Genomic DNA, 27,074 nt, shown 5'->3' with positions numbered 1-27,074 from the left:
GTAGCCATGACTAATACCGAGCACACCAGCCAACGCCATGATTGCAAATACACACCACTCAGCACCAGTCATCCCAGGCTGGATACCAGAAGCTGCCCCAGAGGAATCAGATTCTGCTCTGTCGTGCCTGATAGACACCATCTCCTGGGTTATGATGGAGCCTGATGCCTCATGTAATACTTCCACATCCAGTTCTCATGGGCAGATGTGATTGGAAGAACCCAGGTCGCACGCCTACATCCTAGCTGCTGTTGATGTTGTTTTTCATTCATCCATGGGAATGTGGGCCTCATGTGTGGGAACTGTCAGAGTGTAGACAGGTTTTCCAAAAGATATTAGACATCCATGAATGATAGCTGTTCACAGTGGACCTTGTGACCAAAGAGCTTTGCCATTGTCCTGGGGGACATCATTGAAGGGGTTTAAGTAGGGGAGTGACATGGTTACTCTTCCAGTTTAGGAAGTTCCCTCAGCCTACAGCATGGAGGAAGAGTTGGAAGCAAAAAGGTCAGGTGGGAACCTGTTGCAGTCATTCAGGTGAGGAAGTCTGAGTGCCTGAAATAAAGTTGGTATGACAGTAATGGAGAGAAGGACATTGCTGGGTGGATCCTAGAAGGTATATTAAAAAGTGTTTTCTCTTACATAGATTAAAATAATAAATTACCCTGCCCTTCCTTCCTCCACCTTAGCAACTCTTGAGGATCCTCTACTGTACGTAGGATCAAATTTGGATTTTTAACTGTGTTTTCCCAAAGAAACAATATTATAAGTGGTGGTCTATCTGGGAACTTATCATTTGTAACATTACTTCTTTGACAAATGGCTTCCAGATATCTATTTAGCATGGAATCTTTCTTCAAATGAAGTCTAATACAAAATATGGGAAGTGGATTTTTAGTTATACATAGGGCTTTTGGTTCAGAATTTTGCCTTCCATGTATCCCCAAAACATCAGCTCTGAGGAAGTTCTGCAGAATCCTGGGGTTACAAGGTGCATGGTTTAAGGGTATGTTCCCCTTGAAAGTGTGCCTTAGGAGTCCACCAAACAGCTTACATGAAAAATGGTCTGCAACAGAACTAGTTAAAAGTCACTACGTCTGTTGCTATCAATGCTAGAGGAATTCACCAGGAACAAAGAGGAAAAGGAAGGCTGAAGTTTCCAGAGATGGTTTCTTGGAGGAAGGTGTGACTGGAGCAGAGCCTCCAAGGATAAGAAAGATCTGGTGAGGAGAAAGAAACAGCAGGAGAAGAAGCCTGGAGACTAGATGCCAGCAAGGCAACTGGAACTACATGGGTAGGTATAGTGAGCAAACTCAAGGATGTCTCCAACAACCCCACCTCCTGCTATTCACACCCTTGAATAATTCCTCTTCTTGAGTGAGGGCAGGGCTTGTGACTTGTTTTAACCAACAGAGTACAGCAAAGGAAGTAGGATGTCATCTCTGTGATTAGGTTACAGAAGATCGTGGTTTCCATCTCCCTAGCATACTCTTTCTATTGCCTTCTCCACCTGCAAGTGTTGATGAAGCCAGTTGAAATGTTGGAGGGGCCCATGTGGCAAGGAATGAGGGTGGCCTTTGGCCAATAGGTGGCTAGGAGGTGAGGGTCTCAGTCCAGCTTCCCTCAGGGACCTAAATTCTGCCAACAACAGAACATTTTTCACATAAATCACAGCAATATTTGTTTGGATCCATCTCCTAAAGTAAAGGAAATAAAAGCAAAAATAAACAAATGAGACCTCATTAAATTTAAAAGCTTCTTCACAGCAAAGGAAAGCATCAACAAAACAAAAAGACAACCTACTGAATGGGAGAAAATATATGCAAATGATATGACCAGTAAAAGGGATTAATATCCAACACATATAAACAGCTCATACAACTCAACATCAAAAAAACAAACAACCTGGTTAAAAATGGGCAGAAGAACTGAATAGACATTTTTCAAAAAAGAAAATGCAGATGGCTAACAGGCTCAACATCACTAATCATCAGGGAAATGCAAATCAAAGCCACAATGATATATCACATATACCAGTCAGAATGGCTATCATCAAAACGAACACAAATAACAAATGTTGTTGAGGATGTGGAGAAAAGGGAACCCTCCTACATTGTTGGTGAGAATGTAAATTGGTGCAGCCACTGTGAAAAACAGTATGGAGATTTCTCAAAAAACTAAGAATAGAACTACCCTTTGACCCAGTGATTCCATTCCTGGGTATTTATCTGAGAAAGCCAAAAACACTAATTCTAAAAGATACGTGGACCCCAATGTTCATAGCAGTGTTATTTACAATTTCCAAGATACGGAAGTAACCTGAGTGTCCATCAACAGATGAATGGATAAAGAAGATGTGGTACATGTATACAATGGAACACTACTCAGCCATAAAAAAGAACAAAATTTTGAGATTTGCAACAACATGGACGGACTTGGAGGGCATTATGCTAAGTGAAATACGACAGAGAAAGACAAATACTGTATGATATCACTTATATGTGGAATCTAAAAATACAACAAACTAGTGAATATAACAAAGAAGAAGTAGACTCATGGAAATAGAGAACAAACTAGTGGTTACCAGTAGGGGTGGGGAGGTGGGTGGAGGAGTGGGAGGCACAAGCTATTGGGTGGAAGACAGGCTCAAGGTTGTACTGTACAACATGGGGAATATAGCCAATATTTTGTAATAACTGTAAATGGAAAGTAACCATAAATAAATAAATAAATAAATTCTGCTACAAACAATATGGAAAAAAGCCTGGAGTGGATATTTCCCCAGTTGAGCCTTCAGATGAGACCTCAGACCTGGTGGATACATTGTTGCAGTTTTGTGAGACACCATGAAGCAGGGGACCCACGTAAGCCATGCCCATATTTCTGACCTACCATAACTGTTAAATAATAAATGTGTGTTTTAAGTCATGGAGTGCTGTGGTCATTTTTCACACAGCAATGGATAACTAATGCAGTGGCTTTAGGTATGTTCTTCATACCTCCCATCTTTGGCTTTCTTCTCTACGATGGAAGGTAATACATGAACCACCTCTCAGATCTGGTAGAAGGATTAAGTAAAACAAGTGGAGTGCCAGCATCCTGCAAGTCTAGAGGTAGGTGTTCCATCAGTGGTAGTCACGGCTGCCACTTCAACCACCACCAACCACACAAGAAGGAAAATAACCCTCAATAAATGTTTACAAGCTGTTCATGTTTGTCACTTAGTGAAAGAATCAATGTGGCCCCATGAACTGCTCCCAGAAATTCATCTCCAGAATAAGGGCAAAAAAAAATCCCCTCTAGATGCCTTAAGCCTCTCAGTTCCTCGGGCTGGCCCTGACTACACATGCTTCTCGACAATGCTGCACCAAAGAAATTCCTGGGTCCAGTCCTGTGGTTGGATTTGTGATACATATTAATTAGTTTATCTTATGTCAGGGGGAGGAAGGGCAATATTGTGCTAGTTTTTCAAAGCAGTGTTTTCCCAGGTTACTGTGGAAAAAAAGAAATTTGCATTTTCTTTATCACTCTTCCATCATACTTAACCCCCAATGCAGATTATAACCTTTGGATATGAGTCACCGTCCCGTTGTAATACTTAAAATTAACAGGGTAAACATATATTCTGCACTGCTTTGCCGGAAAAACTTGGCTGATCCCACAGATTTTAACTCTGTAGGACAGATTTTGCTGTATTTGTGCTTTCTTTATCTTTTTTCTTTTTTTGTTCCGTCTTCCTCAGAGGAGTATTAACTCAAAGTCATCACGAGAGACCCATCGCTGCCTGCTGCTTTCTCTACCATCATTTGCATCTCTCCTCCTTTATAACTTCTCCAGCCATTTGATGAAGCACATACACACTCGCACACACACACACACACAAATAGAGGATGTCATTCAGCTCTAAAATGGCAGCAATTTGATTGTTGGAGAAATCATAAACGCATTTTCATTTTTACCGATTACACTTTCATCTACCTTTTGCATCCTACTCAAGCCAACCGCAGGACTTGCTCTTTTAATGTAAAAGCTGCTATGAAACACAGTTAGTGAGTGATCTTTGAAAGGACCTCAGAAGACTGGAGTGGGTTGGGATCGAACAGAGAGGTATCCTCTGGACTTGTATATTCAATGATTTCTAAAAATGTAATGGATTACAATGATGTTTTAACAAGGTTATTGACACTTAAACCTTAACAGTTTAGAAAACAACAGATAAGAGATGAAAGGACATCTTTTCTTGGTTCAAAAGTAGGTGCAGGGATTAAGTGTTTGGAGTGGGTAAGCTCTGAAAATAACGGTAGTTTAAAATACTAGCCATTTAGAAGGCAGAGAGGTAAGTCTTTCAGCCACTGCTTGTTTTGTTACTCGGAAAAGGGAGAAATTATTACCTGAAAGCTCTGCATTTATGTTCATTGCTGTGACAGAACACATTGCATTTTATTAGCTATAGGCTTTGGCTGGTCAGATAGAAATATACTGTTACCATTAAATTAAAGACTTCTAACAATTTGAAATATTCATCAGCTAAGTTTACATTTGTAAAGATTAAAAATCTTGGGACCATTGTTTCTTCATCTGTTAAATGGGGATAATGAGATGTAGTTGCAGCATTTCTGTGAATTTTAGGTTGAAATAATGCACGTGAAGGTGCCTGGCACAGTACAGAGGTTTGGTAAATACTCGCAATGCTGCTGCTGCTGCTGCTGCTGGTGGTGCTGGTGGTGGTGCTGCTGCTGCTGCTGCTGCTGGTGGTGGTGGTGGTGGTGCTGCTGCTGCTGCTGCTGCTGCTGCTGGTGGTGCTGCTGGTGCTGGTGGTGGTGGCGGCGGTGGTGGTAAACATGATGAAGAAACTTCAGCAGAGATTCGTGTATCCTGATTATTCCTTTTGCAAGATTTCTTAAATCAATGAAACATCTTTGGACACGTTCCTAAACGGGTTATTCACGTAATCACCCTAGCAATTCAGCATGTGTGTGTTTTATGAGATACCTTTTCATAAGCAATAGAAAGCCCCTCCCTCTTTATTCATTTAGAGGTACCCTACTGCAAGGAAACCAGCTTCCTTGAACAAGACTTGGTTTTATGCAGAGTCTGAAAGAGGCCAAGTCAGCCCTGGCCGATTTGTTGGAACAAATAAAAAGTCTGAGCAAGGATCTTGATAGGAAAGACAAGGTGGGAAACCCTCTGCCTTCTTTGTAGGCAAGAGATTCCTTCCTTACACATGACTGAGGTGACGTTGTGATGGTGTGTTTAACGTTAGCAGATGACATGGTTAACCGGGTGTGTGTGGTGGAGCGGGGCAGGTTCAAGGTCTCTGATCATGGATCAGCTCTGTGGCATGTTACCTCTTAATGACCATGGCTTCCCATGGTCCACTGGAGGATATTTGTAAGCTTTCAGAGCAATTAACATTATGGATAGCTGAACTAGGGAAGAATGAATGACTTAAACAACCTTCACATTTTTAGTAATTATATGGAAATGTCTCTTTTATGGGAAGATCTCCCCAGCAGAACTAAATTACTACATTAATAGTAATCCTTGGAATAAGGTAATGTGTGCTTGAATGTACACAGAGAGATTAATTTAACAATACTTTCCAATTTTACCTTGGGAGCTGCAACCAAGAATGCTGACACCAGGTAACTATGAATAAAATATCTAGGAATCATTTTATTTGCAGTTAACTGGGGACCAGGCTATTATTACCTCATTCCCTGCATTGTAAATTGTCATACACACACACACACACACACACACACACACACACACACACCAATCAACCCTCACTCAGGATTTCATTCCCATTCAAACTATGGCTAAGGGAGATGGTAAAAACAGGGTAAAGTTGAGGTTCGTGGGCTCTGGGGCCTGGAACAGAGGTGAGGTTGGACATGAGGCCTCAGCATTGAGATTAGACAATCCATGTCACAGACAACAGATGGGGAAGACAAGGCAGAGGAGTAGCCAGCTTAGGGATGCCCGTGAAGGCATGGAACACTGAGAGCCTTTTCCGTGGCACTTCTTTTGCTTTTCGACAGGTGGAAGCCCTCAGCATTCTCTGTGGTCTTTTAAAATTCTCCGTAAACACTAAGATTCCCCCTAGGGGCTTCCCTGGTGGCGCAGTGGTTGAGAGTCTGCCTGCCAATGCAGGAGACACGGGTTCGAGCCCTGGTCTGGGAGGATCCCACATGCCGCGGAGCAACTGGGCCCGTGAGCCACAACTACTGAGCCTGCGCGTCTGGAGCCTGTGCTCCGTAACAAGAGAGGCCACGATAGTGAGAGGCCCGCGCATCGCGATGAAGAGTAGCCCCCGTCTGCCGCAACTAGAGAAAGCCCTCGCACAGAAACGAAGACCCAACACAGGCAAAAATAAATAAATAAATTAATTAATTAAATTAAAAAAAAAAACAACCAAAAAACCAGGATGCTGGTGTTAGAAGACCCATTTAAAAAAAAAAAAAAAATAGATTCCCCCTAGCTGGAGAGCTAGGAAAACTTCAGTTCAAATGGGTTTTGAGTATGATTAAGTGTCTGAGAATGGATGCATCAGAGCTTGAATAACATCTGAATTCTTCTCAGGAGAAAGCTCTTAGGGGTGTCTGTCTCTCAGCTGGGAATCCTGCCAAAGGCAACCTACAACTAGATATCTTGATTATCTAACTGTCAGCCGAAAACAAAAGCAGCAGTAAGAAAAATGCGAAATGTAAAAACGTGAAATGAGCTTGTTGCTGCTGTTGTTTTACTTTGAGACTCAGAGGAAGGAAGGCTTTAGGAAAATCAGTGCCTGGAATTCACCGCGGTGTAAACTGGACCCGGCCAGTAAGGATCAGGGAAGCAGTCCTTCATGTGGACGCTAGGAACAGTATTTAGTCAATTTCGCCTTTGCCACTGCGCTTCATGAGGGGATTGTAATAAAGCGCATTTCTCCTTTTCTGGTTGGAAAATCTTTGCTTCTGCACACAGGCTGTGGATTACTGCATGAGAAAATGTTTTCTTGTGTCCATCACGGTTTTGCAAGACAGCTGAGGTGGGGAAATTGACTCTGTTTATATCCAACCTAGCTGAGGACAAGATAGTGAAATGGCCACAGACGTTTTTTCCCTCTAAAGAGAACATTTGGCTTTTCTTTGCAATTCCACTTGGAAAGAAAACAAATTTCTGTTAATAGTGCTGTGCAGCAATGTTGCTTTGCTGGATAAATGCACCTGGCCGAGTAAGTCTCTCCCTTGCCTTTGGGATCTATCAGATACTCATCACATTCTGGCCGAGCTAGCTGGGGCCAGGCCACCAGCTCTTCAAGGGCAGGTGCTCTGCCCAGTTCAAGGTCTGGCACCAAGTTTGCTGAATGACGTCCCCAGGGACCCCAACAGAAGCCTAACAAAGCTAAATTAGCTTATTCCATAGCGAATCCCTTTGAAACACAGAGGAACGTCTGAGCCTCGTGGGTACATTGGTGGCCCAGAAACGATCCATGCCGTCATTCATCCATGAGTTTACATGTGACCGCGTCTTCCTTGTAAGAGAGGCTTGGGTGTAAAAAGATTTCCTCCAGCTGTTCACCCTTGAGATTGCCTGAATCTGTCCATCATCTACCTTATATTAAACAGGCAGAGGAAGCCATTGCTCTTTTTGATGGACTTCAGGTCCAGTGATGAAACACGGTAGACGTGACCGAGGCTGCTCTGAAGATAGATTTATTTTTCAATAGTTGTGACTATGTGACCAGCAGGCACTGAAGAAATTTGAATAATTGTCATTAACTGCTGGATCCTTATGATCTCAAAGGTCACTCAAACTCTTAGCCACATCACTGCTTAATAGGACTTTAGCTTTTGCTGAATACCCCCAGTGATGGGGAACTCACTCCCTCCCAAAGCACCTCACTTGATATCTGGGTTGCTCTGATTCAGGGGGTTGGCAAACTGTTCTGCAAAGAGCCAGATACTAAATTATTTAGGCTTAGTGGGCCATACAATCTCTGTAGCAAATACTCAAGTCTGCTCTTGTAGCGTGAAAGCACCATAGACGATACATGAATGAATGGGCAGGATATGTTCCAATAAAACTTTATTTACAAAAGTAGTCAGAGGGCCAGGTATTGATCTAAGTGTTATCCTTCCTTGTCCTGAAAACACCGTCTCCCCGGTGGCCTAGTTCAACGTTTTGGGGCCACACGTAGGAGCTAATGCAACCCTCTCCTATAAGAAAGCCCTTCAGCTCTTTAAGGTGATGATACCCTCTTGCCAAGTTATCTGTTTCCTTTTCTCCCATGATCCCATCTCTCCTCAGTTGTCCTAATTCCAAGTCTCTCACCTCTTCTTAACTGTGGTTGGCTGAGTTATTTTATTTTGATAACCACGTTAATATGGGTGTTGGAAAGGAAAGATTGAGACCTAAAGCCTCTTTTTCTAGGCAAAAACAGTGTTTCATTTTACCTGTCCTTTAAGACACCCTCTCCCCACTCCACAGGCCCTATCCTTTACCTCAGCCGCCCCGTTAGCACCAACGCTGCTTATCCCAGAGGCCGCAATCATCAGGACCAGACCACCCAGGCAGAAGCCCCAGGTTCCAGTCATGAGGTCTGCCAGGTATCAGCTTTGGCAGACCTCAGGTATCAGGTCTCAGGCTGCCAGCTTTGAGGCTGAGGGATCATCCCACCAAGGAAACCTTCCTCAATCCCCTGAATCCAGGGAAGAGCCCCTCTTCTGTGCGACCACATGGCCTGCAGGCACCACAGCCCTGAGCCCCCGTCTTGCCACCCCACCCTGCTGACTGGTCTCTCTCCCCACTAGACTGTGAGTAAAATGAGAACAGGGACCACGGTGTGTTCACTGCTGAATGCCTAGAGCCAACAGAGTGCTGGGCACAGAGTAAATGCTCAATAAACATAATATTAAATGTAATGTCATAATATTCAATGAATGAATGCACAAATGAATGAATGAGTTGTAAAAAAATCCTGAGAATGAGTGAATGGGTTATGCCTCCTGTGCATACAATGTACCCACTACACATTGCCAAGCCCGCTCTCGCACTTAGGGACCCATGCAGTGGGCTCTGGCCCTCGCAGTGGCCCTGCAAAGCACTGAGGTTGGCAGGGATCATGATCCCATTGCCCCTATGAGTGATGGGAGGTGCCCCCATCAAGCACGGCCAGTAAACCTTTGCCTGGTGGTTGCCTGGAGGCTGGGTCCTCTCTCTGGCTCTCTGCCATATTGTCCCTCCCCACTCACCACCCCATAGCCCTGGCTCAAAAGATGTCCTTGCTTGTGCCTTCAGGGAGGGGACCGGCACTCAGAAACGGTGGTCTCCACAGCTGCTGTCCGTCCTCTTGCTTTCCTGTCTTGGGTCTTAACTCCTGCCCACATGAGCTGCTTATTCATAGCTCTGTGAATTTCCCCTATACATTCCTCTTGATCAGTCCATTCCTGCTCATGTCCTCTCCACATACCCAACATCTACTCATGCCTGGAGACCCAACTCAAATGCCACCTCCTCTGTGCAGCCAGCTGCAGTCCTGTAGACAGATGTCTGCACTTTTATCACTTCTGTCTATGCCTCCAAGAATAGTACTTGGTAATCCTGATAAGACAGAGCTTATGAATTCAAAATAAAATTGAGGGTCTAATGATGGTAACAATAGGTAGCTTTTATTGACAGTTGACTCTTCCAGGAACAAATCCTGGTGACTTTATACACACATCTCACTTGTAATCCTAAATGTCAGGTAGGCATTTTCTATATTATTGTTGTCTCCATTTTTCTTTAGCCTGGCAGACAAAATAGGGAAATGGTTAGGAACGTGGCCTTTGGGGTTAGGGAGACCAGGTTGCAACTCCAAAGTCCATTCATTTGCCAGCTATGTGACTTTAGGGAACCTATATAACGTTTCTGAGCATCCCGCAGAGAAGGGCAGTTAAAATTAGCACTTGTAGATAAAGCCCTCAGTACCTAGAGTACCCGGCATGAGTTAAGCCCTCTATAAATGTCTCAAGGAGGATTCAGAGGACAGAGGGTTTATCTAATTCATCTTTGCACCCCTAGTGACTAGTATTGTGCCTAACTTCCAGTGAACGCTCCTTACAAATTTGGGGAGATGTTCCTCCACTGCCATGCAGATGGACATCCTGGAAAGATGTGGCCCTGGGGATTCACGGGTTTCCTTAATCTCAACGTGCTCACACATTCCCCACCTCTATTAAGAAAAGCATGAGGAATAACAATATGATGCAGAGGAAGTCCCACCTGTTGCCCTCTTGCCCCACCCCCCATACACGCACTGTAAAGGATGAACATGCCGGCTTTGGTTTTGACGCAAGCCAATATTTTTCAAATCTTTGTGCACAGTGAATGAGATGTTTGTATTGTCAAATCACATTTCCCCACAGGCTGCCTTGTTTGCTGAAATAGTGGGGCCCAGATACTGGTTGTGCGTGGAATACAAGCTCCGAGATTTTATTTATTGTGAGCACGGGGTTCCCTGACCAAATCACATGTCCACTTATATCTGCATATTGGGAAATCTGGGCTGAAGAAAGAGCCGGCTGCCAACATGGCACCAGGAAACAGTCCTTCTGCAGTTTCTGTGGACCAGCTGCCTGGCTGCCACCACCCGTAAAAACTGGTTGGGCACAAGCGTTGCTCCCAATTTCACCGGAAAATGTTGGATCTCACCTGGCACATGGGCTGGGATGCAAAGTGGTTTTCTCAGAAAAGTGCTGCCTTTGGGCCTCTGTTTCTCAAGATACAGGTTTCTGTTTGGATGGGTTTGCAGGGTTTTTCAACAAGAGCTACTGACATCTGAATAATAATTATGGTAATAATCATCACCATCATCATGATCATCATCATCATCGGAGGAAGAGTCCTGTCAATGGGCTGACAAAACCCACTCGGGTCCTGGTATTTCCCAAAGCATCCTCAGGGATGGGATCTGCCCTGGTGAGACCCACTGCTAGGATGTGGGAACTTTCTTGGGCAAAGAGGTTCCCCTTCTCCTCTTTGGGGTCATCTTCTGCCTCTTTCTCCCCATATCCACACCAGAGAGGAAGAGAGGACAGTAGGGTGAGGAAGGGGTGTGGGCTTGGTCCAGGGGGTGAGGTGGCAGGAATGAGCGGTCTTCCCAAGAGTGGGGAAGTGAGGCTCTCTGCACCCAGCTGCTGAAGAGGGGCAGTGGTGGTGTTTGGGAGCTTGGAAATCAGGAGGCCTGGGCTCTGCTTGCTTTGAGGCTCCCAGGGGACCTGGGCAAGTCATCTCCCTCATCCAGAAAAGTGGTCCCTGCCTGCGATGAGGACTTTCACAGAGCCTTGCCCCACTTTCCTGGGCTTTGGGGTGTATTTTGGGGGAGGTCCTAAAGGATCAGGAGACAGGCTGTAGCTTTACAGCTAATGCATGTTCACATTTGTGGGGCACCTTAGGTGCTAGCATTTAGCTACAAGCTTTGGGGATGAACACTCTATTTTACAGAAGATGTGAAGTAACTTAGGGCACATTCTATATACATATTGCGGGAAATTGGAGGGGCCCCAAATCCCAAAATAGGAAGGCATCCCGAGCCAGATTAAAGGGTCCACCCCCAATGTGAGAAACTGGATACAGGAGTGGGGTAGGCTGGGGAGGTGCCAACACTGGGGTTGGTTTGATCACAACGAAACTGCCCCCGACATCCTGGTCCATCCTTCTGGTTTGGGGAAGGAAGGAGGAGCTCAGAAAAGGGAGCTGAGCGACCTGGGCTTCCATGATGAAGAGACAGCGCAGGAGCAAAATGTCCAGGAAGGAGTGAGAGAGACCAGAGGAAAGAGGTGCCTCTTCCACCCGCGTCCTCGGGTCCCCAAGTACGCCACGTGGGTGGGAGCGTGTCACACACATTCACGCGCCCACTGCCACATTCCTCGCGCTCTCGCCCCGGCCGGGCCCATATCCGCGCGCCTGTAGGCGCCGGGCCTCCACGGGCCACGTCGCCGCCACCTGCTGCTGCATCCCTAGTTAAGGGGAAGGCGCATCTCCGCGCCTCCCCCATCAGCCCCCACCCCCAGCTCGGTGCGGGCCTTCCCCCCACCCCCATACTCCAGGGCCGTGCTGTAGGATGTCTTCCCCGGGCCCCCTCCCCAACGCAGAGGGGGAGGCGGAAGGAGGAGCTCCGGCTGCAGCCACCCGCCCTCCCCCCACCTCCGGAGCTCCCCTCCCCTCCCCTCCCCTCCCCTCCCTTCCCCTCCCCTCCCCTCCCCTCCCCTCCCCTCCCTTCCCCTCCCCTCCCCTCCCTTCCCCTCGGCTGCCGCAGCCCCGCTAGTCGCGCGCGTCAGCGTAGGCTCCCCAGAGCGAGTCGCTAGGTAACAGGGCGGGCTCCGCAGACCCGGGGCCGGGGAAGCCCAGGCGCGTCGTCAGCAGCGGCGCTGCGGGGCGGGGGCGGGGGGCGCACGGACCCTCCCCCGTCCGGGCCTGCGGACCCAGGCTGGCCCGCCGCCTCCTCCCAGGACGCCTTAACCCGCGCGGTTCGCCGCCGCCGAGGTGCCCCTCCCTTGCAGGGACCCCGACGCAGCCAGCCCCTTCCTCCTTCCCAGCCGGTGCGCACAGCTTTGCGCGGGGCAGGGTGGGCGCCCCGCTGTCGCGGCCGCCGTCGCCGCCGGTAAGCTGCTCTCGGGGGCCGGGGCTGGGGCGGGGAGGAGGGAGAGCGGGAAGAGCGGGGCAGCTCCCGCCACCACGGCCGCCGGACCGGCCATGTGCTAAAGTTTCTGGGGCTCTGCGCCCCACCGGGCGGGCGCGCGGCGCGGGGCTCAGCGGCGCGGTGGGTGGGGCGGCGCGGTCCTGCCGGGTGCCTGCCACCCCCGGACCCGCGGGGCGCAGCTCTGCGCGCTCTCACGCTCTCTCTTCCTCTCTTCTCCTCCGCGCTGCCTCCCCGAGGTCCTCCTGCCGAGCCCCGGCGCGGGGCATGAGGAGCCCCGGGGCGCCGCCCGGAGACTACCCGGCTGCGCGCACACCTCGAGAGCGGCGGACCGGGACATGAGCCGCGCGCGCGGGGTCCGGCGCCCGGCGGCCAGCCCCAGCTGGCGGCGGCCAGCGGATCGGCGCTGCCCGGGAGAATGAGGCAGGAGCCGGCGGCAGCCTTCTCTTTCTCCTCTTCCTCCTCTTCGCCTTCCCCCGGCTCAGGCACCGCGGGCCCGGGCCAGGCTGTGGCTCTGCTGCGTGCCCCGCGCGCCCCCCGCCCGCCTCCGGATGCACTGCTCGGTAAGCCAGGCCCTCCGCCGCGGAAACAAAGCCCCGTCGCCCGGCCCCGGAGACTGCCTCTGAGCCCCCTGCTCGGCCCCCACCCAGAGCCTGCGGCGTTTCTTACTGAACCCCTGGATTCCCCTGTTCCCCAAACCCTGCCTAGAGGCCGAACTGCCCGGGCGCCTTCGAGACCTGGTGCTTTCCTGGGCCATCAGGGAGGCAGATGCGGGCTTGACACGCAGGCAGGAGGAGACCTGTTTGGTCTCCATAATGCTATATGCCACCTGGGTTCAGACTCTTCGTTTGTGGAGGGAGTCGACTCATATATAGTGACCTCGAAACTGGTGTCCAGGCTGTGCTGGGTAGTATGTCTCCAAACCACCGGAGGAAGTGCGTTTCCCTTCTTCTCTGGCTCAGATGAGGAAACTGAGGCCCAGGGCGGTTGAATGACTTAATCAAGGTCACAGGGCCAGGAAGCGCAAGCCAGGGAGACCAGGATTGGAAACCAGGGTGCTCTTTCCACCTCTCCCTCGAGCTGATCCTTTTGTAACAAACACACCTGTCCCATTTCTTCTACTAACTGCTTCCGTCTGGAGTTACTGTGTGTGTGTGAAAATACTTGTGCTGATGAGTATCTGCTTGGATGAAATAAATTGCTGGTAGCACGTATTTTTTTTTTTTTTTTTTGTCCATCTCTCCATCACATAGCTGCTCACCCTTATGTGATCTGTAAGTGCACGGCCGCTTCTGTTCAGGTAGGAGGAGGATATGTTCCCCTGGGTGGTCTCTTTCCTGGGATTCTGTTTCTCCCAGGCCTCTGAAAGGTGGGAAAGGGCAGAGTTCAGATCCTCCTGTGTGCCTCTTCTATGCTGTGTGTGCCCGGCACATGCTCGGCCTCAGAACCATGTGGTAAACCTTTCTGTAGGGTGAGGACTAATCAAAGCTCCTGCCCCTGGTTGTGTAAGTCTTAGAGATGGTTACTTAACAGGCTGATCCCAGATGGCCACTGTGTAGGAACCAACCCTGCCCGAAATTTTATCTTGGCTCACATTTGCCGACCCTCCATGTCAGCAGAACTTCCCACATCTCAATCCAGAAGAAAAGGAGAGGGGGGGTTTATTGTAGGCAGGAGGCCTTAGCTTGCCCCCAACTCTCTGGTTTTGTAGCTCTTAACTGTTTGCTTAAGTGCGTTTAGGTCGACCCTGAAAGGGGAAGCCACGCGGAATCAATTGGTCCTGGTCTGAGTGGCTTGTTTACTCGGTTGAGTCACCAAGTGTTGAGCTTGGTGGTCTGCAGGACTCGGATGGTGTTGGTGTCAGCGCAGGGAAAGGCCATCGGTTTCCCTGTCAGTGAAATGACGGGTCACAGTGGATGAACTCTCAGATCCCTTCCAGTGAAATGATTCTTCGAGTGGCAGAAGAGGGGGTTACAGGCCGGAGCTAGGGGGTGTGAGCTGATCAGACCCACACATTTGGACAGATAGCTTGTTGGTCGAATAGGTTGTTGATTTCCAAGAGGAGGATATGGTGCTCGAGGGAGCTGCAAAATTCAGGTTCCACCCGAAGGAGGTGAAGCCTGGGCAGTGCTTTAGTGGATTATTTATTGGGCTAAAGCATGGTGGCTATAAAATGTCCCAACGTGCCAGATTGGGTTCATGGGACAGGTTAGGCATTTCATTTGGAGAGATGACATTGACCCCTAAGAACTGATGAAATACAGCGCATCAACTAGATGTCCAGCCGGCTCGAAAGTGACCAGCTGGTGAGCCTGCCTGTTCCTTTCAGAAAGAATCTGTCATAGCTGCATAGGTAAAACCTTCTCAGCCTAAACAATTAAAGCAAGTAAATAAAGTGATTTTTAGACTCTCCTCTCTCCATTGTTTGCTGATCATATTAGGGAAGGGTGGAGCCTCTCTCAGCAGTAATAGAGGAACTGTCACAAGGAAGGGGGACCACTAGGATGTTTAGACCCTGACTTAGTCTTTGCCTGTTGATTACAGCTAAATTCGTCCACTTGACCTATGGGCCCTTAAGGGGGTTGTTATAGGTCTTTTAAAGATGTGGATCAATGAACCTTTTAAAGCGTTACTGAATCTCAAATGAAATGGGCATGTCCCACCTTTTTTTCCCAGAAACTAAGCTCCCAGCGGGTTTTATGACTGTTTGATATTTACAGAACCAGAGCAAAGCTTTCATTTTTGACAAGCTCATGGGGTCTGTGAATGGCAAGTAATGCATCTTGTGTGGACATATTAATCTACCAGCATTGTGTGTTTTAGCTCCCCATGACTAACAGGTGAGGTTTTGAATAAAAATGAATGCAGAGAAACAATCTTCATGAAGTTACTTTTGAAAATGATAATGTAATTATGAGAGAACAGTTTTTCTGTCACATATCATACTATTGCTACCCAGAGCCTGATTACACAGAAAAATATTGCTCTTGTTCCTCATATTCAGTGTTTAATTCATCAGTTCTTATTTTTTGCTCTTTTTTACCCTCCTGGCGTGAAAGTGTGCAATTGAGAAAAAAAGTCTCCCTTTTCGATTCTGTTTTGTCTTAAACCCACTTCTTTTGTGGAAGATCGCTAAAGCTGACCTCTTCCACACCATATATAATGGCGTCATGTTCAGGTATATTCTAGGTGCCTCATGTTTCTCTTGGGAGAGCAGGAGGGGTATGTATCACAAATGAATGACAACAATGAGACGTTTCCCTGGTGGGCATCTCATTTCTAACTCAGGAGTCTAGACCAGGAACTCTTTTGATCAGAGCTGACAAGCCCCGCATTGTGAGAACCCGCTTCGGATACTGCAGCGTTTGCGCAATGTTAAGGATGTACGCAGGTACCTATGGGGCGTGTTCCTTTTCTCTAAAAGGAACATCCTCCAGAGGCCAGGAGACCTGGGATTTATTCTTGACTCTGCTGTGAATTGGCTTTGTGACCTTGGATAAGTCATCTCCATTCTTGGGGTCTTCATTTACTTCTGTGCAATGAGTGTGTATATTTGTATGTTCCCCGTGTTCATGTGCATGTGTATATATTAGTGCCAGGAGACCCCCTCCTACTCTAAGAGTCCTCGGAGTCTGGATGTAGCTGGTTATTAATAGCTCCAGAGTGCCCTGTGCTTTAAGGTTACGTAACATTTTCAATTAAACATCTGTATAAACAGTAAAGAACTGGTTATTATAAAAAAGTGTATTGATTATTCTAAGCAGGGACTCTATCCTGTGTGATGAAAGAACTTTTCATCTTAAAGGCAATAATGCCAGCTTTCCCATCATGGCACCTTGCGGGTGGCATCTTGGCACACAACGGAGAGGGCTGAGCCAGGACCCTCTCTAGGGTCCATGCGGCAGGAGCCACAGGAGCCACTATGTAATTTGGGTCAACGGGGTAGGAGAAATGTCACATCTAGCTGTATAGCTCGAGGTCCAGGGGACATGGAGGTTTCGCCGTAGTCTTAGGCTGTTCCTGGAAGGTAGGAGGGGAAGTATTTAATTACTGTTTGCAGTTGTTTTGAAAATGGAAAGTACTTTAATTAGAGCCTTGAATTCAGCTGAAGCTGAAAAATGGTGAGAAGTTCGTAGATTTGGCAGCGGTGTTTTTGCCGGGTTCTCCGAGCAGGCTTGCTTGTCACACTTTAAATAGTCTGTGGTCAGAGCTCAGGTTTCCTAGCGAAGCTGCAGTCATCATCAGATAAAGAGAACGGGAGAAAGGAACCACCAGTCCTTAAACATTTTGTCCCCCCGGCTCTGCAAAGTAGATCTTACGAACCCTTGTTCTAGATTCGGAGCCTGAGCTTGGAGAGCTGAAGTGTGTCGCTCAAAGTCGCACGGTTATTGAATGGCAGAAACAAGCACGATTTCAAGTGCATTCTGCTGGGGTTGAAAGCATCCTTCCCTTACCTGCCACACTTCATGTCCACTGATGCTGCAGCATGTCTGGAAACCAAATTGCGTCCTTCTTCCCGAATTTTTAAATAACACTATGGCACAGAGAGGGCATGCCAAAGATTTGATGTATATAACATATGGGGGTGATTTGGCTCTTGAGAGACTTCTGAATCCAAAATGCTGGATTTCTTTGAACTCTATGTCGAATGTATTAGATTTGAAAGATACTCAGAAATAAGCCAGGTGTTACCCTACAAGGGTTAGTGTTGGTAGTTCTTCGGGGGAAGCTAAAATAACTCCTTAGGTGCCATGTCACCCTAAGTTCTACGGGAAGTGACCACAAGCTGGCACGTGGGATGTTTTGGAAGGCGTTGCCAGCCTGCACCTCGCGAAAAGGGACACAGAATAAAAGTTATGTAACAGAAGCTTTCAGAAAGAGCGTGACTCCTCTTCCAGCATGCCACACGGGTTAATCCTCCCCCAGACAGCAAACTAGAGAAAGAAGTAGGAGGAACATATACAGGAACTTAAAGGTTCACCTACAGCTCTTAAGAATTTCCAGGACTTAGAGGAGGAATGGTCAGTCTCAAGAACTTTTCAAGCCCCCAAATAGAGATGCCGTCACAGCAGATATTTCGTGGCGCCTGCGGAGGTCCACCCACGTTAGTATAGCTGCTGCCGTCTTTGCTGATAGCTCTACAAATCTGGGTGAGTCTCATCCATACCCAGGACAGGAGATTCCAGAATCCTGTCTGCAACACACAATTTACAGAGTTAGATAAAGGGAAGTCATTGGAATCACCCTTCCTTACCTTCTAGTAATGATACTCAAGCTGGCTGTCTTCGCCAGCAGTTTAAATTCCTTCCAGCACTGATGCTGGCCTTGCCCATGTCATAGGAGTGATGTCTTAACAAAAAGGACCTTCCCTCCACCTCTTCTGGATTCCTGAACGGCTTCTGTGCCAAGAGCTTCGAGTTTCATGAAAGGTGATTAATGAGAAAAAGCAGACAGAATGAGTTGGAAGACTCAATTGTGATTCACCTGTCATCTGTAAAATACCAAAACGTCTTAGCAGCCAGCACAATTTTTCGATATGGTGAATGAGAAATTACATTGCATGTCCCTAGTGAGACCCATAGAGTTTGTACCCTTTGCCCCCAAGCCTTGAGAGAACAGATTCCTGGTAGCTTCAGTTCTGGGCCAGATTTTTAGTACCTTTGGCTAGTCAATGGCAGAGAATGCAAAAGTGGCCGTAGAGAGGCATCGGCGGTTAAGCAAGAGGGCAGTGAAGTCCCTGGCCTCTGATTTGTGATTCCTGTGAACACTTATTTGGGGCCTAGTAAGTAGAAATGATTTAACACCCATTTCCAGCATTTAGAAGCACAAAATTTTACTAAATTTACTAAAGAATTTTATATGTTTCACGCTGTCTTCTTATGTGGCTTGTGACAAGTGTGAATGAGACTCTATATGGGTTTAAAAACCTACACCTTTACAAGCCCTTCTGGTAGACTTTGAGGGCTTGCCTTAGTATTTGCTAGGCTGAATGCTTCTGCACTCAACATCGTTGAAACCAGAATCACAGGTCAGGTGGGGTGTTTGGGAGGCTCTGTGTATTCTCGCTTCAGTTTCTCAACAAACTGTGGTGAGCCACTCTATATGCCTCATTTAGCGTCCCCAAGCAGAAGCACACGTAAGGAGTGCCCAGGGCTTCCTGTTTTTCCATCATCCCAGGTTTTGAGCCTATGTCTGCTAATATAGTCTGGGATCCTGACCAAGACCATTTCGTTCTGCCACAGATAAACCACTCAAGTTACATTGGCCTCTGTGTGACCCGCCCCACCCCCCGAAAGATTCTTGATTCCTTTTCATTCAGAAGATCGATGATAATGGCCATCATCTTTTAATGATCAATATTGACAAGTCTTCTGTTTTTCAATAAAGTGAATATGCCTTGAGAGCATCATGCATGAGCTGAAAATGATTTATGAGTGCATGTAGTCCCATTAACTTGCTGAGAGGGCTTTATTGAAAACTTCTGAAAAAGTAAGCCCGGCTTTGCAGTGTTAAACATTAAAGGTAGAAATGGAAGCCCGTGCTCTCCACCCAGAAAGCAGGAGTAGAAGAATACACTTGTTCTCTAAAAGGGAGTGTTGAGACTTTTCTCAGTTTTACCAACAAGATCAACATCGGTCCGAAAATTTCCTGTAGGTGCTGAGGTTGTCATAAGCCTGCTCCGGGATATCCCTGTGGAGTTGGAGAGCTGCCCTGTCCATCTGTCCAGGCATGGTGCCCTCTCCTCCATTGGGTGTGCCTCCCTGGTCCTGCCCGATCACTTTGGTGATCACTGGGGTCATTCTTCCATCGGACAGGGGTGGACTGTCAACAGCAGAACAAAGATCCATTGAACGCCAGCTCTGTTCCAGGCGCTGCAAGGCATTGGGGCTGCAGTGGTGGACCACAGACAGCTGCAGTGTATCCACGCGTGGCTCCTGTTGCTGTAGGCCTGGCACGGCACCACTGCCCTCAGTGGGGAGAGCCCAGCCTGGGAGTGAGGGGGCCTGCTTGTCAGCCCTGTCTCACCTGGGCACCTGGGCACAAGCCTCTGCCCCACTCTGGCCCTCCACTGGCTGTGAAGTGCAAGGACTGAGCCATGCAGGGTTTTTTCCAAGCGGGATCCAGGTACCACTTCCACGGAAGCATCCGGGGAGCTTGCTAAAATACAGATTCCTGGGCCTTGTGGCAGACCTATTGAGTCAGAACCTCAGAGGGTAGGGGCCCAGAGTCGGTATTTTTAGCACCCTCCCAGTAATTCTTATCTCAGGAGCAATAAAAATGCGAGAACCACTGATTCTTATAGGTAGTTAATCACTCATCCCCCTTCTTGCTCCAAAATACTCACAATATGGCGCCCCCTCCCATGCTGGCCACTCTCCCCACCTCCACCCAAGCCATTCTCTTCTCTCCTGCTCTTTCTGCTTCCCTGCTGCCCTCTACAGTTTGCTTTCCAGTGGCCCCCAGAGGGAGCCTTCTAAAGGACCATGACCTTTTCTGCTCAGAGCTCGCCAGTGTCCCTGAGAGCAATGGCCAACGACTTTGGCAAGGCCTCCAGGGCCCTGCACAATCTGGCCCTGGGTCCGACCTCCACTCCTGCCACCTCCCCTTGCTTCTCCCCTTCTAGCCACACCGGCTTCGTGCCGTTCCTGAAACCCACACAGCTGCCCGAGAGCCTGGTCACTCTCCGTGAGCCCATGGGACCTGGGGACTGACAAGGAAGGGGGCTCAGCAGGTGGGGAACAGCCCCAAGGAGCTGCTCTTCTCTGTCCCCCCCACTGCTTTGAAACCCTGTACAGACAGATGCTCTCACGCTCCCTGGGGCCAGTCTCAGCTTCCAGGCCCTCCACCAAATACATGCTGTTTTAGGAGCAGTCCTTTAATTCAGAGCACCATATTATGGGGTGAGTCATCACTGGACGGGATCATTGAAGTGGGCCTGGAGATGTCTTTCAGAGGAATCTTCTAGAAAGACCCTGATCCCCTCCCTTAGGCTGGATGTTTCTTCAGCCACAGTTAACCCCGGGGGCCCTGCCATCCCTCCTCTTCCTTCCACAAACATTCCCAGGGCAGCAGCTATGTCCAAGCATCATTGCAGGCCTGCCGTACACGGGAGACGCAGCGGCTCTGGGGTCTGCTTGGTTTCGTCTCCAACTCCGGCTCTTGCTTTCATAAAGATGGAACAGGGAGGCCTGGACCATAGTCCTCTGGCCTCTGTCTTCTCCCACCGGGGAAGAGGAGCTCTGGCCTGTTTTTCAGGAGTGGCTCTCCTGGGGCCCGGGTGAAGCAAACCGATCTCAGAAATATTGAGTGTGTGCCGAGTAGGAGGGAGAGATGGACCATCTCATAAGATTCGCCTCCAAGGAGACCTGACCGCGTAACCTGGTGTAGAGATTTAAGACGTAAAGAGTGTCTTAGACAAGTCAACACATGGCACTAGTTCAGGGTCCCTTGAAGCCAGCCTGCCCGGCAGCGTATCGCATGAAAAAGGCCATGAAAACCTCAGACCCTACTGGGTCCTGCGCATGGTAGGTGCTTCTCCTTGAATCTCGTGGAAAGAACCACTTTCACTCGTAGCATCCATCTCACAGGTTCCTGCAGTGGACACGTGGACCAGGCCGTCACTGAGAGGCCACCAGGTAGGATGGTGTGGGGATACAGGGAAAAAAAGATGCTCTCTGTCTTCAATGGACTCAGAGACAGTCGGGGAAACGCGTAACTACCCTGTAGCTAATTAGAGTGGTTGACGTGCCCCGAGAAGGCAAAGGTGGGAACGATGGCTTTGGATGGGGGAGGGTGGGGGCATGAGCCTTGAGAGATGAGTAGGAATTTGTCAAGCAGAGATGAGGGCGAAAGCCATTCCAGGCAGGAGGGAGAGTGTGAGCAAATGTGCAGAGGCTGGACCATCAGGGGTAGGTGAGCAGGTGGTGTAGGGCTGTAGCGTCGGGCTGCTGGAGCACAGGTGCGTCAGTCCTGTCCCAGTGGGAGTGGGCCTGGAGTGCCAGGTTAAGGAGGGTGCCGTGTCTCACAGGTGATGGGGAGCCATGGGAAGTGCTTGCGTGAGGGTGTGGGCTTTAACAAGACAGCTGGTGGTCCTGCTTCCTGCTCCCCTGTAATGTCTGTATTATGGTGAAGGTGTGTAAAAGGTATAAATGTATTAAAAGGTGTATAAAAAGAAGGCGTCGTCTGTGCAGGATAAGCGTGATTGTCTGGGGCGTGACCTCCAGGCCCTGTTTCTCTGATGCCCTGTGTCTACTGCTCTGTTTCTGTTGAGTGATCCTCCAGGCCCCGCTGCCCAGACCCCAGCTCCACTGACCCTGCCGGACTCGGAGGGGAAGCGAGGTGGCCACTGGCTGTAGCACTTGCTGCCCAGCCGTCGTGGACTCCGGCCAACGGGAAATGGAGCAGGCGGTGTCCCAGCCTGATTCACTGAGCCGTGGGTCTCCCTGCACCCCTGCAAACGCATTCAGGCTGCTCCTGGCCTAAAAACAATGCTCCCAGACCTACAAACACAGCTGAGCGAATCCAAGGCATGCGTTCGCCGGCCAGCTTCCCTGAGCTTCCCCCAGCTTCCCCCAGCAACGGGCTCAATGGGCTGGAAAGGGGTCAGTTTCAGGAACCAAAGCCCATGCCATTCTGATCGTTAACTTTGAAATCAACATGCTCGGTGGGATGGGTGACTTCTGCAGAGCCAGTGGGGTGGACCCAAGGAAGAGGGTCCCAGGGGTCCTCTACCTTCTCACTGCTAAGAGAAGGAGAGGGAGAGAAAAGGCGTGTTCCATAGTCCAGTGGGCAAATTCTTAGCTGTTTCTGGGGAGTTTGGCCCTGGAAAAGAGCCTTCTTTAGGAGAGGTTGACTGCAAAATCATGCCAAGGGCAAAGCATCCCGGGCGGTTTGAAGAGCTGCCGCCTGCTGGAGAGCTCACCACCCCAGAATGTGGGCTCGGGAAAGGGATGCAGCTCCACCCTCTCAATGGCCCCATTGATAGGTCAAAAAATTGAGGCCCAGGGAGGAGAAGCAACTGGCCCAAGGTCACACAGTGGGATTGGAACCCAGCAGGGCATCAAGTCATTCTGGAGTTGGTCATGATCTTTGAAGCTGGCCAGTGCCCAGTGTTGGCGGAAGTCCATGTGGAAATGGACAGTTTGTACTCACACTGCTTTGTCCCCAACCAGTCACAGAGGATGTGGCTTTCTCCTTGTTCCTTTGCCCTTCCTCTTGGAAGCCAGGCCCAGAGCCAGGGTCCTGGGCAACCAGAATTGGAGGGGGCTGGGAATACCCCTAGATCTCTGGCCCTTTCTTCACTTGCTCGTTTCTGAAGCTTGTGTGGATGTTTGATGCAAGGAGAGAACAGTATCAGAGCAAATCAGAATGCTTCTCAGCGTCTGGGCATGGGAAGAACTGACGCTGAGGTCCGTTTGGAGCTCAGGGTATCATGAAAAGCCCCACCAGTTATCCAGGAAAGCCTGCCACCCAGACTCTCCAAGCTCCTTGGATGTACCCGAGTCTAGCCCAAACCGCCATTGGCATCTGCATCGGTGTCTCTGTCTCCTCCCAGCTGTCTGTTCCTGCATCCCCAGCACCAGGGACAGAGCTTGCTTAGTGCTAGGAGTGGCTCCAGGCCTCTTAGTGGCTGAGTGAGGGGTGCTGTGTGGAAGGGGATCTGTTTGATGAGCTTCTGGAACAACCCGGCTCTCCTGGCTGTGTTTCGCCTTATCAAGGAGGTTCTCCCAAATGCGTGAGAAGCTGATGTCAGTCCTGCCGGCTGACTTCAGAACAGTAAAACCTTCAAGGCTTTATTAGGCAGATATATAAGTACAGTTCCCGTTCGTGAAGTGCGTCCGTCACAGCCCTCAGGAACATGAAGGAATTGTTTGCAAACTTTCCCAGGTTATTACCCCCAAACTTGGTAAATGTATGTTTTAGATAAATAATCTTGGGAGGCCCGTATGTTATGGCAGTTCGGGACAGAGGTAATCTACCTGCTGGCAGGTTTCATAGGTTTCACCACCTTATTTACACTTATTTTTAATGGAAGAGTAGAGCAGAGCTAAAAAATATTATCCTCATGTGGAGGGAGGCTAAATGTTTTAGAAAATGTACGGGTGCCACGCAGGTAGGCAGGGTGATTATTCTGAAGACATTTTGAGTGTCTGACCTCAGTCCCTCTGTTTTTCTGGTCAAGGACCTAACCCCTCCCAGATGGGAATGGCAGTTCTTCAATGAGATTTTGATTACTGTCACAGCCTCTTCCAGGGGGCATGCGTGTTTTAGTTGAACCTGTTTTCGGAGTCAAGCCATGGAGCATCTAACTCACTGTGCGATTCTCGGACAATTTGCTTTCGCGTTTTTGGACCTTGTTTTCTCTTCTGTACAATGGCCGTAATAATAACAATTAGTGATAATCATAGCTTTTTTTTTTTTTTCTTCAATAGAGCCCTTTAATTTTTATTTATTTATTTTTGGCTGCGTTGGGTCTTCGTTTCTGTGCGAGGGCTTTCTCTAGTTGCGGCAAGTGGGGGCCACTCTTCATCGCGGTGCGCGGGCCTCTCACTATCGCGGCCTCTCTTGTTGCGGAGCACAGGCTCCAGACGCGCAGGCTCAGTAATTGTGGCTCACGGGCCCAGCCGCTCCGCGGCATGTGGGATCTTCCCAGACCAGGGCTCGAACCCATGTCTCCTGCACTGGCAGGCAGATTCTCAACCCCTGCGCCACCAGGGAAGCCCCATAGCTTTTATATACTAGGTGCTTACTCTGGGTGGAGACTTTGTGCTGAATAAATACTTTCCATGGACTATTTTATTTAATCTGAGCAAGAGCTCAATAAAGCAGTTACTTTTCTTATTCCCATTTTACAGATGGGGAAACTAAGGCTTAGAGAGTATTTATTGCTGCATATAAAACACCTCCAAATGGTGACTTCAAACACTAGTCATCCTTTAAGTCCAGGGGCCGCCTGGGCTCAGCTCGATGGTTCTTGCTGAAGGCCTGTGAGATCAGTCAGGTTGTGGCTGTGGCTGGAATCATCCAGAAGCTTCCTCACTTCCATGCCTGGTACCTGGCCCAGGAGGACGCACACAGCCTAGGGGTGTGGGGGGCTGTGCAGCTGGGGCTCCTCGGATCTCTGTGCGGCCTTTCCACGTGGTCTCTCCAGCAAGGTGGGCCAGGCCAGCTGGACTTCCTACATCGTGGCTCAGGGCTCCAGTGCACATGTCCCAAGAGGGAGGGAGGTGTGGGAGGGCCGTCTGTATCGCCTTTTATGGCCAAGCCTTGGAAATCATACAACATCACTTCCGGCATATTCTGTCCCTTAGAAACAAATCACCAAGGCTGCCCACATTGGAGCCCACATTGATGGGAAGTGCGTTGCAGAATTTGGGGCACGTTTTAAGCCACCATGGAGAGCATTGGTGGCTTGTACAGGGGGTGGACTTTGGTAGGCGGCGGAGTAGGGTGTGACCCAGGCGATAGGATCCTGAGCACATCCGGTCACCCCCCTGACATTTATAAACACTGACCACCTTGCTCTGCGGAAAACCGGAGCTCCCTAAACCCCGGCACACTCCCGTCCACCTTGCAGGTGTGCTCCGCGAAGAAGCAAACAAAGCTGCTACGAGCCCCATGTCTGCTTTTCGGTTCAGAGCGGTGCTGGTGCAGACCCCGTGTATGCCCCACCTCGCCTCCCCTTTCGTGCCCTCGCCTCCCTCCCCTGCACTCTGGTCTCTGCTCACTTTCTTGGGCCCTTTGGCACTTTTGCCTCCGTGAACATTTCTGCATCAACAAGTATTAAAAGTTGTATCTCATGACTGAGTTGATACCAAGGTGAATATTTTAACGTTATATATCAAAGCATTTTCTTCTAAGTAAAAGTTCATTTTTTTCTTCTGATTTTAAAAGAAATGGAAACGTTTCTGTGAGTCCTGAGCCCTGTGCCCCCTGCATCTGATGGAAAAGTCAGGCCTGCCTGCACCTACCCTCCCTGCCCTCCATTCCCTCCCCGTCCTCTCCTTTCCTCTCCTCCCTCCACCGGTACTACTTCTCTCTCTCTCTCTTTTGTTTTTAATGCACATTCTTTTTTAAAAGTTATTTGTTTTATTTATTTATTTTTGGCTGCGTTGGGTCTTTGTCGCTGCGCGCGGGCTTTCTCTAGTTGCGGCGAGCGGGGGCTGCTCTTCGTTGCGGTGCGCGGGCTTCTCATTGCGGTGGCTTCTCTTGTTGCGGAGCACGGGCTCTAGGCACGTGGGCTTCAGTAGTTATGGCACATGGGCTCAGTAGTTGTGGCTCAGGGGCTTAGTTGCTCCACAGCATGTGGGATCCTCCCAGACCAGAACTGGAACCCATGTCCCCTGCATTGGCCGGCAGATTCCTAACCACTGCGCCACCAGGGAAGCCCCACATTCTTTTTTTTTTTAATTAGTTATCTATTTTATACACATCAGTGTATACGTGTCAATCCCAATCTCCCAATTCATCCCCCCCCACCACTTTCCCTCCTTGGTGTCCATACGTTTGTTCTCTACATCTGTGTCTCTATTTCTGCCTTGCAAAGCAGTTCTTCTGTACCATTTTTCTAGATTCCACATATATGCGTTAATATACAATATTTGTTTTTCTCTTTCTGACTTACTTCACTCTGTATGACAGTCTCTAGGTCCATCCACGTCTCTACAAATGACCCAATTTCGTTTCTTTTTATGGCTGAGTAATATTCCATTGTATATATGCACCACATCTTCTTTATCCATTCGTCTGTCGATGGGCATTTAGGTTGCTTCTATGCCCTGGCTATTGTAAATAGTGCTGCAGTGAACACTGGGGTGCGCGTGTCTTTTGAATTACGGTTTCCTCTGGGACTCCTTCACTCTCGATTCCAGTCCCCACTCTGCGGGCCGTTCTCCTCTCCTGGACCGTGAACCTCTAGGTTCTCGTCTGTATCCCCTGGGCTAGAACCAGAACTGGGAACGGAATGTCCCCCCTGACTCTGCGCCTCTTCTTTCCACTGGCGCTTCACCGGGGATGGGCCTTCCTTGTGAGAAGGGACTTAAGCAGGGGCTTCTTCCCCATAAGCCCACGAGCAGTCACCCCTGTCTGGTTCTGGTTTCTGGCTTTCTCACTTCTTGTTTCCTTGAAAGCTTTAAAGAGGTGGCAGCACAGAGAGATGACTTCTCTCGGGGTTGTTGCCGGAGGTCCTGCATCTTTTTTTTTATAAATTTATTTATTTTTTATTTTTGGCTGCATTGGGTCTTCGTTGCTGTGCACGGGCTTTCTTTAGTTGCGGTGAGCGGGGGCTACTCTTCATTGCGGTGTGCAGGCTTCTCATTGTGGTGGCTTCTCTTATTTCGGAGCACGGGCTCTTGGTGTGCGGGCTTCAGTAGTTGTGGCGCACGGGCTTAGTTGCTCCATGGCATGT

At 49.0% G+C, this 27,074-nt stretch overlaps 1 protein-coding gene across 2 annotated transcripts in view; it reads left to right on the top strand.

The window, feature by feature from the left end:
- The first annotated feature begins 12,491 nt into the window (after window positions 1-12,491).
- TUNAR (transmembrane neural differentiation associated intracellular calcium regulator) overlaps window positions 12,492-27,074 on the top strand; it is a 50,625-nt gene continuing 36,042 nt past the window's right edge. Inside the window, exons 1-2 of one of the 2 annotated variants that reach the window (XM_082384641.1) lie at window positions 12,492-12,631; window positions 12,907-13,230. In XM_082384641.1, coding sequence (XP_082240767.1) covers window positions 13,219-13,230 — 12 coding nt within the window. In that variant the 5' untranslated portion in view covers window positions 12,492-12,631; window positions 12,907-13,218. The remainder of the gene's footprint in view (window positions 12,632-12,906; window positions 13,231-27,074) is intronic. The other variant, XM_082384642.1, reaches the window with a different exon arrangement.

The sequence above is a fragment of the Balaenoptera borealis genome, assembly GCF_965194805.1.
Source record: "Balaenoptera borealis genome assembly, chromosome: 3".
Classification (NCBI taxonomy): Eukaryota; Metazoa; Chordata; class Mammalia; order Artiodactyla; family Balaenopteridae; genus Balaenoptera; species Balaenoptera borealis.
The sequence above is the reverse complement of the archived record's forward strand: the minus strand, read 5'-3'. Positions and strand labels throughout refer to the sequence as shown.